A 19,235-nucleotide genomic window follows, 5' to 3' on the forward strand; every position below is an offset into this window, starting at 1 on the left:
TCTTTAACCTGAATTCTTCAAGACGCCATGGACTCCAGATGAAAGGAAGGAATTCTGTTAGTTGTGATTTTGACAGATTGTGACCATTTTCGAATTGGCTAGGAGCCTATGATTAACTAGTACTCTGGGACTTCTTGAGGCAAGACTTTCTGGAGGTCGTGAGAGCATGCCCTACGTATTTGTTTTGGATGACGGTTTTCAGTGAAGTGTGAATTTACTCAGATCATACCCTGGAAGAGATGTTCCTATACTAAGAAAATTCAATTACCTGGTAAGTAGAGCTCGCGGTGATGTAGAAAACAGCTTTGGTATGTTTGCATCCAGGTCGAGAATATTCAGACTTCCAATAATTGCTTATCCGAAGAAGGTAACCTTGATAATAAAAGTAGCTTGTGTTTTGCACAATTATCTGAAATTTTAAGCAGTGAATGAATATTGTCCACGAGGATGTATCGACAAATAGGATGGACAAGGAGAAACTGTTACTGGTGACTGTAGACAGTACGACAATACATTGATTGATGTGCGACAGATAGGAGATAAACGGCATTCAAAAACTGCGAATGTTATTATGGTTAATTAGATTGGATATTTTAGTGGTGTTATTGAGCTGTACCGTGGCAGATGAATCAGGCAACTAGAACTGCATTGTCAGAGATGCTTATGTTATTATTCAAGGTGATAAAAACATGCAAGATGAATAACTATTCTCCACACTGTTCTGTATCTATTCCTTGATTATAGAGATTGTTCAAATTCAGCATTGAACAAAACTTCATGTATCTTCATCTTTGACTATGACTTTTGTGCCGGACTCAGACGAGACCTTGTACCCCAACAGACTGGCCGATAGCCATCTTCAGAGATATCTTCTTTGCTGGAAATCCCTTGTAGTAACTGTATTTGACAATTCAGTAACCAAAGTCCGAGAGGGGTGGCCGGCGAACCTCGCTTATTTTAGCGTTTCTGAGACTTGGGTCGCGGTCTAAACTCGTTCGCATGTCGTTTGGTTCGGTCTTCTTTTGTATATCATTTGGACCCCGACATAATGAACAGTTGTCGTACATGGCTAAACATGCAGAAACGCTCATGAGATACGGCACTGAAATCTCATGAGATCAGCAACTTTCTCACGATGTAGATCATTAAAGAATATGTTATTTCAATTTGTCATCAAATAAGATGACAATTGTGCCAGGCTAGTCAACTAGCCTTCTTTCGTAATATTTCATGATATTCTACTCTGTCTGCAGCCTTGAAGACTTGACAAAAACGATCGAAAGTATAATTTTCCGTGTTTAGCCTTCTTTCCTCGTAATGTCTTATAATGTTCTGCTGTGTCTGAAGCCTTCAGAATTTGACAAAAGCGATTGAAAGTATCATTTTCCTTTTTAGCCTTCTTTCCTCGTAATATCTCATGATGTTCTGCTGTTTCTGCAGCGTTAAGCTATCCGTCCGGTCACGGCTCCCGCATGGTTCCGGTAGTCAATGTCCAGTCAAACTAATATCAATAGAACTTTGCGACCATGCTTCAAACCAGTTGAAACTGAGTAAGAAGGTAAAACAATTTAAATAAAAGCGTTCACACGTTTGCGAATGAAAGTTGGGCATCTAGCGAATGTAGAATCACGTTTATGTCTCGTTTGACATGATTCCGCAACTCTTGTGCAAAATCCCGCAAGAGGACGTTGTCAACTCTCCGGCATATGCTCCGTTTCATCGATTGCTTTGTTCATGCTAAGTTTCAAAGCTGTACATCATCGTCTCTAGGAGCCCTATCGAAACCACATGCTTCCCTGGCACTCCCGTATCTATTGAATTCTTCACAGAAACATTATTCCACTTACAAACTCGATATTCTGCTATTTATAACAACACTTAACCCTTGTTACGGTTCATGAACTTGAACCAAACTACGTATTGGCTATTTACTTAATACAGTACATTACATTCTATATAAAATATATAAAGAGTTGATTTTCAACTTCCTCACTGCAGTAGCCTGCTCAGATCAGAGTAGAAATTAGCAGTCATTCTCTCACAAAAAAAAGTTAAATCAGAGCACACGACACAAAACCCGTTCACCAAACGTATACTTTTGTTAGCGTTACCCAGGCCAGACCACGTAGAAGTCAGAGCATATACTGGCCTGAAATGTTAGTTTATATATATTATGTCCTGCCACTAAGAGATAAGACAGATTACAACTCGTAATCAAAATCATAGTCTTCCAGATTCAAGGTTGGACGAGCTCGTTTCTGTCGCGATGAACGCCTCGTCGGCTGAATGTCTCTGGGCTCATGCTCCAACTAACGCACTGTCACTGTCCTCCACAACACGTTTAGGTCTCTTGCCTTCTTGGCAGCAGGTTGGTTGCTCGCTTGCTTTCCCTTCCTCTTCTTGGCTGCCTCTGTTGAGGGGTGGTTACAGAGGGGCCGAGTATGTCCTTGTTAGGTAGGTCAAAGGCACGTATTGTATTGACAAGAAAAGTGTTTTCAAATCACCAGAACAGGTAAATAGCAAAACACACCTGTTTCATACGACGGTTTCTCGGTCTGCTCATGACGGTCTTGTTTCTTTTTGCGCTGCCCACGAATAATCTGCCTCCTCTTCCGAGTAGCCTCTGATTTCTTCTTAGTAAGACTCGAAAACTTTAGAGCATCCAGTTTCTTAAAGAGATTCGAGCTAGCAGTATTGTTCGTTATGTTCATAGCTTTCAGCACCCTCAGAAGACCAACATTGCCAACATTTCTCTGAATGACACCGAGATCTGTTGCAATTCTAATTGCTTGAGGTGACGTAAACATATGTTTTGGTGCCCTTCTCCAAACAATATTATGGAGAGCTTCGTTAGGATTTTGAGTGTCTCCTCGTTGAACTCTAGCTAGTAGGTCGGGATGCGAAAGACGCTCAAAGTCTGGCTTGCAGAGTTCGAGAGCTTCTGGTGCTATCTCCTTGGGTTTATATGATGGATCATTCCTTTGGATTTTGCACCAGTTAGTCTCGTCATCTGGACAGTACGGGTGGTCATTGGAAGAGTGCCCCAGAATGGCATGAAGGGCGTTGGTCGTGCCATCCATGTTACCAAGATGTCCACGAATGGCCATGCTATAGTAATTCTGTATCTGTACAATGCAAACAACCACAACAAATAAAGGGAAAAATTGGAAAATATTTGGGAAACTGTAATGTACTTTATCTATAACTTCCTTGGTGAGACCACTTCGACCGATAATTCCCTTCCTCTCAGTAGATCCTTCAGTAGTAAGAATGATAATCTGGTCCTTGCATTTGACGAGGAGCCTTTCCAAAGACGTTCCCATCCGTTTCTGAACATGGCCAATGCAGTCACTTTTGATAACAGTGTGTTCATCACCATAGGTATTGGCCTCAACAATTGCCTTGTGCGCGGCGCTGTTGCCATCACCCATGTAGGTAGTGGATATCAAGTTCCTCTTCTTCAAAGAACGGCGCCACATCTTGCTACCAAACGCCTCTATGCTGTTGTAGGTAGACCAATAGTTGATGTGGCACGTGGGTTGATGTTGTTCGTACCACTTCTTGTATGCCTCAGACCTATGATCCCAGTTTCCATGCAATTGGCACTCAGTACAGATCTTACTCTGTATTTCATAATCCAACACTTTCCTGGTATCAACGGAAATGGCAGCTTGCATGCCATACAAAGATTGATGACTCCGTCTCTGCCACGTGCCATCACATGACACTGACACCTCCAGCGGAGACTGCAGCATTTGTTCAATACAACAGCACAAATGTAAAATGCTCAACAACGGTAAGTCTCACACCATCAGCAGTGACTCTCTGCAGTTCAAAGAGTTCCGTTGCCGCCTCCTGCATCACGGTTTCCGCTACCGACGATGTAGCAACTTCAATAGCCTGCAGATAACTCGATCATCATGTACCACGACCAACGCATAGACGAGTAAACCTACATGACGACTACAGGAGAAAGAATCTTGGGAGAGCGCTCCAGGGAGTCCGACAACGGCAACGAGTCTCTACATAGAACAAGAAGTAGACCAGCTGAAAAATACGTCAAACATGACTGCAACGACTACCTCTAATCCGCATGGCCAAAACCAGCTCTCGAGCCAACAGAACCATGCGCCGATTCACTTCCAATGGAACTTTTTCACTTGGCGCTACCCTCTTTGAAGTGAAAAAGTCAGTTACAGTCCTGACACGACTGCCACCGTTGCAAAAACTACACAATACGACGAATGGAGATCGACATTCCTCAGTAAATGGTTAGTCAGACTACTCACTCGTAGGTGCATTCCAACAGCAACTTGCACGCAAACCCAAACCTCCTCTCTCCGGTCTTTATAAAAGTGAGCCACGCTTACACCTGGCGCACACGGCTGCTTGTTGCAATGCTCCAGACAACTAGGAGAGGTCTATCAACACGCGATCCTCCGACACCGCGAAGGATTCGCGTTCCGATGCCCTTCTGGGAACGACGCGTGCTTGTTTCTTCTTTGAAGGCATCGCAAAACTGTTGAAACAATCGACACAACTCTTGCAACTTTCGAAAAATCGCTTCAAATGTCGTCTCACGGTCGAACAATAGAATGACGCACTGAAGGATGTTGTTGACCAACGTGTTAATCAATTACAACACCAGTCATCATTGGTCAGTTGACATGCGTCATTAGGCGGAGCTTGCGGTTGCTACAAAACCGATAGTAACCACACCCCAATATTGCGCATTCGTAGTCTGCGCAGTATTTTGTAAATTACAAAAAATTATTCATATGTATATTTGAAGACAACGACACGTCATACCAACAACCGGGCTCTTCATCTACGTATCCACGTGATAGAATTCCCGTACACACCGAACATGGCGGCGTAACCTGACGAAGAAATCTGCTGCTGTTGAGCTACCAACCGTTCAAACGTGTCTCCTTCTTCCTGCGATAACTCTTCGCATTGGGAGAATAACGAAGAGCCTTTCTGAAGTAATCTTCCTAAATAGATTAGCTATTTTTAAGTGGATTTTGATATAGTTCTGTGATTTGACGTTCTATGCGGGGGTGCATGCTAGAGCCTACCCAATAAGAACTTGACAAAACCGATTAAATGCATCATTTTCCTTTTTTAACCTTTTTTCCTCAGCATCTCTCGCGATTGTCTGCTGTTTTACAGCCTTAAGTACTTGACTGCATCATCAAACATATTTTGTTATGAGTAAACAGTCTTGCCTCTGTTATACATTTCCTCAGACGGCGACAGTCTTCAATATTAGCAAGATCACTAGCAACTAAATGATCTAGTAGCAACAACGAAACCAACTTTGAGTAACCTTTTATACCATTTTGATTCAGACGACTGAGATGCCATATGGTGGGCACGAACAGCGCACTAGCGTCGACTGACAAACATCAACACACGACGGCAAATGGAGATTGCTTTTTTTTGTTTAAATTTATATATACTCTGCGTAATCTTAGACCAACAAATCACCATCCGAGCACGTGATAAACACGACTCAAAATCATGAAAAACCGTTCCGTTTATATAAATTCTATACTATAATACGCAAACGCTCTCTTCCGTCTGTCCATATGTCTGTCTGTCTCTACATTTTGTCTGTATAGACAGTAAATGAAGCGACGCCAACCAAGAAGTGTTAACGAATCGACATGCTACAGCGGCTAGCCGGCCTGTCCAGTCAGCTTAACCGCCAGTTTAATTTATTTATTACGTTGATCGGAACAGGAACTGAATAGCTGTGATCACTAGCTAAGTTTGATGTACAACATGTAGTGAACTGCAAACAGCACTTCGCGTGGGCCTTGCTTGTGTAAGTGTGTTCTGTAGCGTAGCCAACGTTCGGCGCTGATGAAGGTCAATAGACCGAAACGCGTCCACCTTATCCGATGTGCGCGCGGTCGTCTCCCCAGGTGTCGCTGTCTGGTGTCTCCAACCGACATTTTAGCTTGATGTCGTCCCTGCGTTATTTTGGCCTTCTATTCGTTTACTTTTGGTTAGAAGTGTCTTGCAGAACGTAGTCATGTCCACGAAGCTGCTGATCACAACACGGAAGAAACCTCTCTATCGATGTTAACAGACACGACCACGTGGCCAGTGTGGTAGCCCTTAGCGGGAACCAACAATGATAGCAGCTCTCATCGGGAACTCATTGCACTGGTACAACAACGTGTGTAGCAGCCCAAACGGGAGCTAACAAAAGGGGACACGGGCATGGTCGCCGGCGGCGGGGGATCGAACGTGAGCGGAGCCAACACCAACATTGACACTTTGTCACTTTCATTGCCACCTCAGGAGTAAGCCCTACACACAACCAATTCGCACACTCACACACCAGCACGCAAATTAATACATTAAATTGAACCACACAAAACACCCTAACGTATGTAGATTCCTGTTACGTTATATAGTAGACTTTGTCACTGGGGCCGGAAGTAAATCGGAAGTTAAGTGCATTTGGTTTCTCAATGGATTTTATTGTTTTCTATCCGTTTACCATCAAACTATAACATTTCTGCAACACAACATAACGCTGAAACCGTGGCAACAATTATCAACACAAAGCAAACAATTACTCAGCAGCAACTACTAATATAGTTTATTGAGCTCCATTGCCTCTTCTTAAGTTTTTGTATCTATTTCGGAGTTGTTCTTGTGAGACCTCAAAGTTGGTCATTTGGAATCGAAACCTCCTATGGACTTCACTTTACATTACCCTCCTCTGGCCATGATATGTTCGCCACATGTTGCATAATTGATGTAGCAACCTGTCACTCTCCGTCATATGTGATAACCTTGTAGCGCGCCTTTCTTCGGTCTTTTCCCTTCTTCTTCTTCGGATGTATCTTCCCACTCTGATTCCTCTTCCTCTTCCTCTTCTTCCGTTTCTTCTGCGGGTTGAAGTTGTGTTGGTGGTTGCGGTTGAGGTTGTGGTGGTGGTTTTTGTGGTAGAGGTTGCTCATTCTCTTGGCTCCACCACGCCATAGGAGCAATTGGGTCTGTCTTAATAGAACTATGGGTTGTATACCCAAAGAGACTCTTCTAGATTACTACACGTTGCACGTCGTAGTCTGACATGGAAGTCACGGAGACCGCCAACGCAGTGCTGAATCTGACGTAGCTTTACCGAACGGAACGAGCATTTCTCCGTTAGGGTTGCATATTATATCTTTATATATACAGTACTGTGCAAAAGTTTTAGGTTACCCTGTTTACTTCACTAATCTGGAGGAAGAAAGTGGACTACAGTCAACAGCTACAGCTTTATTGTATCACAAACAACAAAAAACATCTTGCATAGTACTCACAAGTAATCTTGACAAAGAAATATTGTTTAGTACTTAGTGTGTCCTCCATGAGCAGCAATTACTGCAGCACACCTGCAAGGCATCGAATCTACAAGGTTTGTGGTAACAGCCCTGGTGGTGGTATTCCACACTTGGAAAACAGCTGCTGTCAACTCTTGCTTGTTCCTGCAGGGTTCCTTCTCTAGTCGGCGTTTCATTTCATCCCAAAGATGCTCTATAGGATTTAAATCAGCACTCTGAGGTGGCCATGGATGGATTACAGGCACGCTATGTCTCTCAAACCACGCCATTGTCGTTCTTGCTGTGTGGCAAGGTGCTCCATCTTGCTGAAAGACATATTCAGCTCCACATAACTTCTCCCCGTCCTCTTTAACACTGTCACAAATGAGTCCCACATACCTGGCTGCATTAAGTGTACCTTCAACTACCTTCAGACTTCCCACACCCGATGCAGCCATACACCCCCAAACTTGAATTTTTGCTCCCCCATACTTCACCGTTGAAGTAACACAATCAGGATGGTATCTTTCGTTGCTTCTCCTTCGTATCCACTCTCTTCTTGCTGGTATGAGTTCAAATACAGACTCATCAGACCACAGTACTTTCCGCCATTTCTCAACTGTCCAATCTTGTCGCTCCTTGCACCACTCTAGTCTCTTCTTTTTGTGTTTTTCGGTTAGAAGTGGTTTCTTTGCTGCCACACAACCCTTCAATCCAAACGAATTCAACCTTCTTCTAACCGTACTAGACGAAACGTGACAGCCAGTAGAGTCCTGGAGCGCTCTCTTCAACAATCTCGATGTTGCCCTCCGATTCGATAGAGACGTGCGATAAAGAAGACGATCTTCGCGAGCGGTAGTTGCTCGAGGACGTCCAGATCTTGACTTGTCTTTAACCGTGCCTGTTTCAGACTTCTTCCGCAATATCCCCTGGACTGCACAAAGACTGATTTTCTGCCTTCTTGCAATACTGCGACAGCTGTATCCCTCTTCACTCAAAGTCACTACTGCAGCTCGTTCTTCAATAGAAAGATTTCTTCTCTTTGGCATGACACGGAAATTGCTTGCGAGATTCAAACGTCCCGTACGTCACCTCGGATGCCCTTCTTCCTTCAGCGTACAGTGCGCAACCATGCGGTTTACAGGGACGGTCTGCGCAACCCTAGTAGATGCATAGCAACGGTAGTCATTCTAGCCATCTGCATAGCAACGGCGACATCAGAAACGTGAACTCGTAGTGCACTTTGACGTTCTCGTTAGCTACAGCCTGTCTACAGCAAGAATATAACTGATGAAATACTGTTCAATATCTCCAGACAGTATGTGATCTCAAGACGTTCATATTTCAGGTGCAGAACTACATTTTCATACAACCTTAGAACAATATCTGGGTGACCTAAAACTTTTGCACAGTACTATATATATATATATATATATATATATATATATATATATATATATATATATATATATATATATATATATTACTTTCAAACGAAATTTTGGACAATCGTAGATTGTCCGAACTTACGGTATTCGAATCAGTGAATAATCACATCAACTCCATCAAAGAAGACAACGCCGCAAATACAGGCTTTTGTCGACACTCAGTTTACAGTATCACAGCATGTGTCTTAACTTTGTGATGTGCTGCAGACCCCTTGCAGTTCTCACGTAGACTGCTTCTTTCAACTGTTTGGGTACTCTTGCAAACACCTGAGAACGCTTGCCTGTGCTTCGCTTACTTGGTAAACCAACTTTCCTGCTACTCGACGTAGCACTCCTCACGATATCGTCTATTAATCATTAAAGAATGTGTTATTTCAATATGTCATTGAATAAAATGACAATTGTCCCAGACAAGTTAACTAGTTTTCTTTCCTTGTGATACCTTGTCATGTTCTACTGTGTCTGCAGCCTTCAGGACTTGGCAGAAGCGATCGAACGTATTATTTTCCTGTTTAGCCTTCTTTCCTCGCAATATTTCACGATATTTTACTGTTTCTGCATCGTTAAGAACTTGGCAAAATCGATTAAATGCATTTTCCTTGTTAATCTTTTTTCCTCATAATTTAATGTCTCTTACGATAGGCTGCTGTTTTACAGCCTTAAGAACTTCACAAAATCGATTAACAGCGTTCTTTTCCTTGTTTTGTAAAATAGATAAGTATGAGAAAACTGTCTTGCTCTGTTATACATTTCCTTAGACGACGGCTGTCTTCCATATTTATATTTACAATATCACTGGTAACTAAATAATCCAGTAGCAACGACGAAAGCAACTTTTGAGAAACTTATCGCTGCCATTCTGATTCAGACGACTGAGATGCCTTATGGTGGGCACGAACAGCGCGCTAGCGTCCACACACAAACATCAAGACACGACTCGTCCAGTTCGACATTTGGCGATCAAATAAAGATTTCGCATATGATATTTATGTATATATATACATATATATATAACAGAATCAAACACACACACTAATTAAAAATGTAAAGTCATATTTTTGGCATAGAAATAGTAACAAACGCCGTCCTTGTTTCCTCCTCCTCTTTCTCCTCCTCTTCCTCCTCCTCTTCCTTCTCCTCTTCCTCTACCTCATATATATATATACTCTGTAAGCCTAGACCAACCAGTCACGTGACCACGTCTGAAAATCAGGAAATACCGTCCCCTGTTGTGTATAAATACTAGTATGTAGTGAGGAGTCCACTCTCCAATACAACATTCTAATGATTATAAATGCAGTAAGGATTACTATATTTGGTTATGTTATGTATCAATTTTCCCTCTGAGGGTATGCACTTGGCAGCGGAGGAAACGAAGCCATTGTACGAGAGTAGTTCAGCTGGACAGTTGGATATGGCAGTGTCAGACGACAGAAGGTGGCACAAGAAGGTGCCACGACCCACCACGGACTTCAGCGTTGATTGAAATTATGACGCAAGAATTGGTTGAGTTCGTAATTAAATCGTCTTATTAATTAAGCATTTCACAACTTGCCAAATACAGAAGTAGATGACAAGTTTCTCTTCCAGTGTAGGTGACAATTGGGAGCAGACAACCACCGACTGGTCAACCTTCACATCTCCACCTTGGCTACAGAAACAGCAGCACTTTGGACAGCCTTCTGATTCGACGACAATGTCTAATTGGCTAAACCACCGTGCATGCCAACGACAGCTGCTAGTTTCTAAATGTAGAAAGAACGAAATAGACAACGTGTACTCAAGTGACGACTCTCACCTGTAAAGCCTTCTGGCCACACCCGATCGCACGCGCAGCGAGCACCATTCTCCTGTTGATCTCGAATGGACTGTTTCCACCACGGCCAATTCGCTTGGAAAAATGGAAAGCCACGCCCGTTCGCACATTCACACCACAATAACTGGAAAGAAGTACGCCCAACCTCAGCGGGTGGACATTGACGCGACATTACGTAATTACGCCACGTTCACACATTCTAGTTATGTTCATTGTGCTCATGATCAGCGACACTCACTTGTTTGTACAGTCCAGTAACAATGGAAGCGAAAATCCCATTCGCTTCAAATGTCGTCTCACGGTCGAACAATAGAATGACACACTGACGGATGTTGTTGACCAACGTGTTAATCAATTACAACACCAGGCATCATTGGTCATTTGACATGCGTCATTAGGCGGAGCTTGCGGTTGCTACACAACCAATAGTAACCACACCCCAATATTGCGCATTCGTGGTCTGCGCAGTATTTTGTAAATTACAAAAAATTATTCATATGTATATTTGAAGACACGGACACGCCATACCAACAGCCGGGCTCTTCATCTACGTACCCACGTGATAGAATTCCCGTACACACCGAACATGGCGGCGTAACCTGACGAAGAAATCTGCTGCTGTTGAGCTACCAACCGTTCAAACGTGTCTCCTTCTTCCTGCCGTAACTCTTCGCATTGGGAGAATAACGAAGATCCTTTCTGAGGTAATCTTCCTAAATAGATTAACTATTTTTGAGTGGATTTTGTTATAGTTCTGTGATTTGAAGTTCTATGCGGGGGTGCATGCTAGAGCCTACCCAGTAAGAACTTGACAAAAGCGATTAAATGCATCATTTTCCTTTTTTAACCTTTTTTCCTCATAGCATCTCTCGCGATTGTCTGCTGTTTTACAGCCTTAAGTACTTGACTGCATCATCAAACTTATCTTGTTATGAGTAAACAGTCTTGCCTCTGTTTTACATTTCTTTTAATCGCTGTCTTTTGGTTGATTCTTTGATCTAGTATTGCATCTGTTTATCTTTGTATCCTCTTTGATGAAATTTTGTGAGGAGATTGTTGATGTCCAAGTCAGCAACTTCGGAAATGGTTGTATTTCTTATATGACGGGTCACCTCGCCCAAAGCAATGCCTTTGAAAGTGCCTGGGTGGTGACAACTGTTACGCATTACGTATTGATAAGTGTTCGTGGGTTTTATATGCGTTCTTGTTGAAATAATCCAAGTATTGTCGAATTTAATCTATTTAAGGTCAAGGTCGAGAAATGTTGCTGTTGTCTGTGAGATCGTCCATATGAATTTTATATGAGGGTTGAATTGGTTGAGTTCTTCCAAGAAATCCATTAATTCTTTATAACTATCCTCCCATATCATTATTATGTCGTCGATATAACGGTACCAAAGTGCTGGTTTGGATTTTGTTACTCTGGTTTTGTTGAAGAAGTCGAGTTCCAGATCTCACATATATAAACATGCGTATGAAGCGGCTGCCTTGGTGCCCATTGCTGTGCCATGTATTTGCCGGTAGTATTGGTTATTAATCTCGAAGACATTATCTTTTAGAATATGAGTTAAGAAATCGCGAATCATATCCGTTAGTCCTTGATTTCGATGATGTTCTTGAACTTGCTCTGACACGATCCTCATTCCTTCATCGCGTGGTATAGAGGGATATAGACCTACGACATCGATGTTAACAAGATATGATTGTTCGTTAACTTCTTGTTGTCATAAAATGACTGACTAATCCCCAACCCACCGGGCTAGTTCACTCAAACCAAACCGCCGGTTCAGTCCTCATATGTCCTCCCATGAGAGAGTTGTGCGCTAAGTGCACACTATTTCTTCCCGCAAAGGTTTAGGGACTACGACTTGCCGGACAGGCTCTCCTCTATTGACACTTGAATGTTTGAAGATTCGGTACAATATCCCGTTCTTCTTCTCGAATTTAGCCTCTCGTCGATTTTCACCTTTACTTCGCCTGATCATGTCCCTTGGCCCTCGTAGAGAATCGTCCTCTGCTTGCATCTTTATGATTTCCTCTTGGTTAACTGAGATCCATTGCTTCGCCGGCGATTGACAAAGAGCTGGCGCTTCCTCTACCTTTCTTCTTGACCGCCGCTTGTGTCTCCACCCACAGCAAATTGGTCATCGGCCGGTCTCGCTCCGGGGACATTTCCCACTATGACATCATATACTGCGTCGTGAGAACAGAGAGCTTGGACTTGTCCGGACAAATACAGCGAGTCAATCTGTACATTCGCAATAGGGACACGTATGACACTGTTGTCAACCATCAGCATCAGTCCAGCCCAACCCGTGTACTAATCATCCGGTATCCCGAAGCACGTCTACAGACTTGGTACTTATCTTTTCTCTAACCAGGGGCATTTTGCGATGATCCCTCGGCCATAGCGGACTGGCAGCATTACTCATGATAGGAATCTTCCTCCCGTCATGCAGGACTAGATACCCGACATCAACCGACTCCTCAAACTCGACCTGCGATAAGCCCATCTCCTTGTATTCGGGGCTTGCCATGTATCGTGCGCTGATCTCTTTACGGCTCCGAACATCACTCGGCGGTTCTGCGAATCCAGCTTCCTGTAAAGCAGCGTTTGACTTGACATAGTCTTCCCCAGCACGAATCGTGTTTCGACAGTCGGGCTTCGTGACCTATCTTGCCATACTTGAAACAACGTCGTTTGCTTCTCTCTGTACACTCGATGGCTCTATGGCCAAACCTGTTACACAAAAAGCATTGCGGGCCCCGGGACTAAACCGCTCTCGTTTCCCCTCCTTTCGCAACGGTAAATTCCTCCTCACTAGATGTTTTGGCGGCGTTCAGTTGTGGCTGTTGTTGTGCGGCATATAATTGTCTATTTCGGGCTGTGAGAAATTTCTCTGCTGCGTCGGCAACATCCTCCATCGTCCTCAGCGGCTTCTCACGCAAATGTGCCGACAATTCGCGCGGGCAGGACTTTAAGAATTGCTCTTATACGAACAGGTTCTGTATTGCTTCGGGAGCGGCTTTGTCCGTGCCTGACAGAGTCGTCCATTTGTCTAAATAGCACCGCAGACGTACGACAAATTGTAGCAGTGTCTCGTTCTGCTTCGGTCTGAGTCTACGGAACTTTATTGTGTAACCTTACTCAGTAAGGTTATAACGTTTCAACAAGGCGCTCTTCAGTCTCGTGTCGCTTTCCCGTCAACAAGGCACTTAGGTACGTGGCCCATTCATCTTCTTCCACGCACTACTCCTGGCGAACCGCTCGAAACGATGGAGGTAGCTGTCTAACTCGTCGTGACCATCAGAAAACGGAGGGAGCTTCGGCGTCTTCGATCTCGCATCACGGGCGCCGGTGACGTGTGCTGCTACACCGCCGGCCTCTAACTCTAACCTCTTCGGATCATACTTATGTTTCCTACGCTTTTCCTCTCGTTCGCGTTCTAGCTCATATTCACGTTTTCGCAATGCTTCGGCTTCCATCTGCGCTCTCTTAAACTCACGTTTTTGTTGTCTTTCATCGCGCTCTATGACAAGTTGCTTCGATACGAATGACTGTAGCTGCATCCCCTCTAGCCCCATTTTCCGACCGATCTCAAGCAACCGGTCCATGTCAGTTTCGTTATAACCCTTACACTGTCAATGCATAGCTATCGCGGTTCCGTTCGTCGTTTCTTTACCACCTATGCACTCACGCAGTAACGCTCTCTTCTCTTACCTACTTCCGTTCTTCACTCTTCCCTTTTCAGCTCCTCTTGTGACGTTGCTCCTGGACAGACCCCCAGTTGTCACGAGCTGGACGACGATTAGCGGCAATGTAGGTACAGCGAGAAGACACGAGCGGTCGACACCGTAATGAGTGCACAAAACACGACGACTTCTATTATCACCCGCAGTCAAACTCTCCTTTTCACCGACTGACTACTCCCCAACTCACCGGACTAGTTCACTCAAACTAAAATGCCGGTTCAGGCCAATACCAGAAAGATGCGAATTAGGTATGGCCACATATGGCAACGCACTTCAGATTGACCAATTATGGCAACGCAACATAATTCATCAGTAATTAACTATATACATACTCTCCCACACAAATGTGTAGGCAAAAACGCAACAGTCACATACTTATCGTTCTCGATCAACAGAGCAAACGGAGAGACAATCATGATGTAGAGAGCATCATCTGTGCTGAGATACAAGACGAACGTGAAGACCCCTGACCTTTACAGAACGGTTAAGTCGTTTATGATACACGGTCCATGCGGTGTTCTTAAACCACATTCAGTATGCATGGTTGATGACGTCCGCAGCAAAATGTTTCGAATGGTTTTAACGAAGAAACATCTTTATCAGTTAATGGCTACCTGCAATACAGGAGACGTGACAATGGGCGTACAGTACAAGTAGGAAGTGTTCAATTGGACAACAGGCGAGTACAAACAACATCAATTTGTGATATAGGAAACAGAATAATTGACAACAAATTTCTTTCTTTGTAAATATAGGTATGTTGTGCCATACTATCCTTGGCTCAGCAAAAACATCAGGCACACATCAATGTTGAAGCCTGCATGTCAGTCAAGAGTGTGAAGTACTTATTCAAGTACGTGTACAAGGGAATGACTGTGCAAAAATGAACGTGACAATCTGCGCAACTTGACCATGACAAAATTTCCACGTTCCTAGATGCCAGGTACATGTCCGTGAGCAGTTATGCACGAGAGGCCACTGACTCAGAATCACATTTTCTTTTTCTACACAGGTATGTTAGCGCACCTGAGAAGCTTTCTGGCGTTCCAAAGTACCACATGCATGAGCAGTCACACGCCATCATACCATTGTCTGTGCACCTAGCGCAACAACAGGCTGTCTACTTCCAATTAGGTCGTGAACAGGACGCATTACAAAATGCTTCTATTCGTGACAGCCATCTCACCGCTTGGTTTAATCTTAACGAACACGACGAAGTAGCTCGGCAATACCTGTACACAGAGATTGCCACTCAACATTTTTTTAAAAATTACTTGGAAAATGGGAAACTCGCAAGAGAGGTCAAGATAAAGTAATAGCAAAGATGTACTCAGTCATCCCTAGAGATGGCGAGCGATTCTACCTTCGCATGCTTCTCCTGCATGTACCAGGGTCTACAAGCTTTCAAGACCTCAAAACAGTGCATGGTCACACAGGTACAACATTTCGCGAAACATGCACACTACGCCAACTTCTTGATGATGACAATGAATGGGACAATACCATGTTGGGAAGCATCTTTCTTTCATATGCCGAGACAGTTGCGCGTGCTGTTTGCTACAATATGCAGCCACTCTCAACCACAGAATCTTCTACAATCTTGGCTAAACCACAAACACAGTTTGATCGATGGCTACGCACGGACGTGTACCGAAGAAGCAGAAACAAAGGCTTTGAGTGGCATACAAACCATTTTAGGTGAATCAGGTACACAGACACACGCACACACACACACACACACACACACACACACACACACACACACACACACACCTGTGTATACACATGCGTTTACGTGTTTTCACATATACTTTGTAAACTGATCTACTAAGTAATGTTTCACTGCAGCTACAGTAGCAGCAAATTGCTACATCATCTCAGCAAATGTCAGTGATATGGTTGTGCATGTTTTACAGGAATCACGTGTGCTGAGCTCGGGCTGCCTGACGTTGGCCCATTGCAACTATTACATGACAATGTAGACAAACGTTGAGGTTGACTATGCTGAAGTCACAAAATCAAACTAAACAATTGACAACGCAAAGTCTATGACAGAATTGTCAGTGCTTTTGGTGAGCTACAACAAGGTCGCCCAGGAAGTAGAAAAGCTATACTCTACAACACACTAATTGCACGTCTGCGAGCACAGGGCATTCAGGTACGTACGTCTACAAGTGAATATCAATTTACAGTGCGGTCAGCCTATACCTAGCAATGCGCATGTATTCTTGATTTCAGGTTGGAGCAACAGCACGGACAGGCATTGCAACCAATCTTCTGCGTGGAGGTAGAACAGTCCACAGCTTATTTAAGCTCCCTGTTCCAATTTTGGACACCAGCACATGCAACGTCAAGCAATCCTCCAGCTATGCTGCTATGCTGCGTTCAGTGAATCTTATTATTATTGATTAAGCCTCAATGATGCCGTTGCATGCATTGCATGCTATTGAAAAACTGCTACGAGATCTTACCAATGAGGATATTCCCTTCGGTGGCAAAATCTTTTTGCTTGGTGGATGTGAGGTGACTGTGCAATGTTGTTCTTCTGCAGATTGATTTTAAAATCTGGAGACTAGACGGCGACCACAAACCCAGACTTTCGACAACTAGTGGATAAAGCACACCTCCATTCTCACTAACAGTGTCTTTATATGAGCTGTCTTTCTCTCTTTCTCCAGCTTCTGCCGCAACCCCTTCTTGACAAGCGTCCTTTACCATATATGTTGGTTGGAGAGAATTTCTTACTGTTATGTCAAAGTAAGTCGGTCGCCTTCTCTCAAAATCTGGATGGTATACATCTCCTGGTCTTGCATTCGAGTCATCGCAAAGCCGTTGCTCATTATGAGAATTGGTATTATCAGACAATAGTCTTCGAATACTACGTCAGCAAGAGCGTTGTGTCGTCTATTTCTCCAGTTCCCTCTCCGCAACCCAGTGGATGGTCTCCAAAACTGTCTAAAACCTGTCCACAAGAACAACGCTTTGAGCTTGGAGGAGGTCGGAGAAAGGTATCCCCAACCATGTGCGAACAGCGATTATGAACTCCCTCTTGGGCATGGCAAGGCTGATATTGGGGTTGTGTATTTCCCTTAGCCATGCTCCAGCGTGAGGAGCAGATATCGTGTTTAGTCGAGCATGATCTCTCAAACTTGCTTTCTCTAAGATAGTTGTTGAAAGCTTGGTGTCCAGGAGACGTTGAAGAGTCACGTTGACTACTCGAGGTAAGATCAATGGTGTCAAGCGAGTCAGGCACAAGACTTCGAATATGATCCTTAGCAGCAGACTTTTCAGGAAAAGCACTAAAGTCAGGCGACAAATAATTACTATTGGGCACTGACTCCTCCAGAAGTGGCGTAGTTGGTAGAAGACGAGAACATAATGACCGAACAGAGTTACAGCTGCCAATAAATGCAGAAGAGGACATTCTCACCACCTCTCGTAGGCCTAGTCCCCTTTGGCGAACAGGCAATGAAGTCTGCAACCAAGACATGTCTGAGGTGGAACATCGAGTGATGGCATCAAGACATACCCGTAGGTTTGAATCAAATTTGGCCAGTTGCTGGATACCTTTGTTTGGTGGAACTGTTCTCAGCAAATTATTGATCCAAATATATATTTCAATACAACCAATCTACGATACAGGCAAATCCCATAAACTAAAATTACTGTCATTAATGTCTAACAACAATCTACTTAGAATCATTCGTGCATTATACTACCACAACTTAACTGACAATTGCTGCTACAAATTGTTTAAAGACTGACTAAAAGGAATAGAATTAACAGAAACAGTTTTAGATGCTATAGTCTTTAATGTATTCAAGCTGACATCCGATCATGTCCCAAATGATTCAACTGCAAGTGGAAAGAAGAGAGCACCAGATGAAACACTGGTGTGTCGTACTTTATACACTTTGAAATTTCTCCTTCTAAGGCCGCAAAGCCGTCGTTGCTTGCTGAGTGCGACACAAATCTTTGCTGGAACGAATTACACACGGTTACATCAAAATAAGCCGGACGGCCAAACAAAAAGTTTGGGTGATAGACATCGCCAGGTCGAGTATAGTTCTCTGAAGATCTCTGTTCGCTTCGGGTTCCTTTATCGTGTACTAGCAAAGCTTGAAAAATGACATCTCAAAGCATCACACGCACACACACACACACACACACACACACACACACACACACACACACACACTTTCAAACGAAATTTTTGCGCAATCGTCGATTGTCCGAACATACGGTATTCGTCTTAGTGAATAATCACATCAACTCCATCAAACAAGACAACCCGACAAATATACTGGCTTTCATCGACACTCAGTTTACAGTGTCACAGCATGTGCCTTAACTTTGTTGCGTGCTGCAGACCCCTTGCAGCCCTCACGTAGACTGCTTCTTACAACTGTTTTGGTACTCTTGCAAACACCTGAGAACGATTGCCTGCGCTGCGTTTACTTGTAAAATCAACTTTCCTGCTACTCGACGTAGCACTCTTCACGATGTTAAAACATTAAAGAATATGTTCTTTCAATTTATCATCAAATAAGATGACAATTGTGCCAGGCAAGTCAACTATCCTTCTTTCCTCGTAAAAGCTCATGATGTTCTACTCTGTCTGCAGCCTTGAGGACTTGACAAAAGCGATTGAAAGTATCAGTTTCTTTTTTAGCCTACTTTCCTCGTAATATCTTATAATGTTCTACTGTGTCTGCAGCCTTGAGAATTTGCCAAAAGCGATTGAAAGTATCTTTTTCTTTCTTAGCCTTCTTTCCTCGTAGTATCTCATGAGGTTCTGCCGTTTTTGCAGCCATGAGAACTAAACAAGAGCATTCGAAAGTATAATTTTCCTTTTTAGCCTGTATTTCTTGTAATATCTTATTATGTTCTGCG

The 19,235-nt window shown here is 43.5% G+C and overlaps 2 protein-coding genes across 3 annotated transcripts; both read right to left on the minus strand.

Annotated features, from left to right (window-relative positions):
- Positions 1 to 1,757: 1,757 nt before the first annotated feature.
- On the minus strand, positions 1,758 to 4,596 carry LOC134184464 (uncharacterized). 2 transcript variants are annotated; one of them, XM_062652165.1, is made up of 3 exons: positions 4,290 to 4,596; positions 4,083 to 4,228; positions 1,758 to 4,022 (listed from the first exon to the last, which is right to left on the minus strand). In XM_062652165.1, the coding sequence occupies exon 3, from the start codon at positions 3,753 to 3,755 to the stop codon at positions 2,496 to 2,498; it is 1,260 nt and encodes a 419-aa protein (XP_062508149.1). In that variant the 5' UTR covers positions 3,756 to 4,022; positions 4,083 to 4,228; positions 4,290 to 4,596; the 3' UTR covers positions 1,758 to 2,495. The 2 variants fall into 2 exon arrangements, with proteins under 2 accessions (XP_062508149.1, XP_062508150.1); XM_062652166.1 differs by having other exon boundaries at positions 1,758 to 3,125; positions 3,195 to 4,228.
- An 11,985-nt stretch (positions 4,597 to 16,581) lies between these two features.
- LOC134184817 (uncharacterized) lies at positions 16,582 to 18,476 on the minus strand. Its single transcript, XM_062652570.1, has one exon. It carries the CDS (start codon positions 17,830 to 17,832, stop codon positions 17,221 to 17,223), a length of 612 nt encoding a protein of 203 aa, XP_062508554.1. The 5' UTR covers positions 17,833 to 18,476; the 3' UTR covers positions 16,582 to 17,220.
- Between the last annotated feature and the right edge of the window lie 759 nt (positions 18,477 to 19,235).

This window comes from Corticium candelabrum, chromosome 9 (genome assembly GCF_963422355.1).
Source record: "Corticium candelabrum chromosome 9, ooCorCand1.1, whole genome shotgun sequence".
NCBI classification, from domain to species: domain Eukaryota; kingdom Metazoa; phylum Porifera; class Homoscleromorpha; order Homosclerophorida; family Plakinidae; genus Corticium; species Corticium candelabrum.

What these genes read in the sequence shown, in the direction of transcription:
- LOC134184464 (XM_062652165.1), bottom strand. Translation starts at nt 3,755, where the DNA reads ATGCTGCAGTCTCCGCTGGAGGTGTCAGTGTCATGTGATGGCACGTGG.
- LOC134184817 (XM_062652570.1), bottom strand. Translation starts at nt 17,832, where the DNA reads ATGTCTTGGTTGCAGACTTCATTGCCTGTTCGCCAAAGGGGACTAGGC.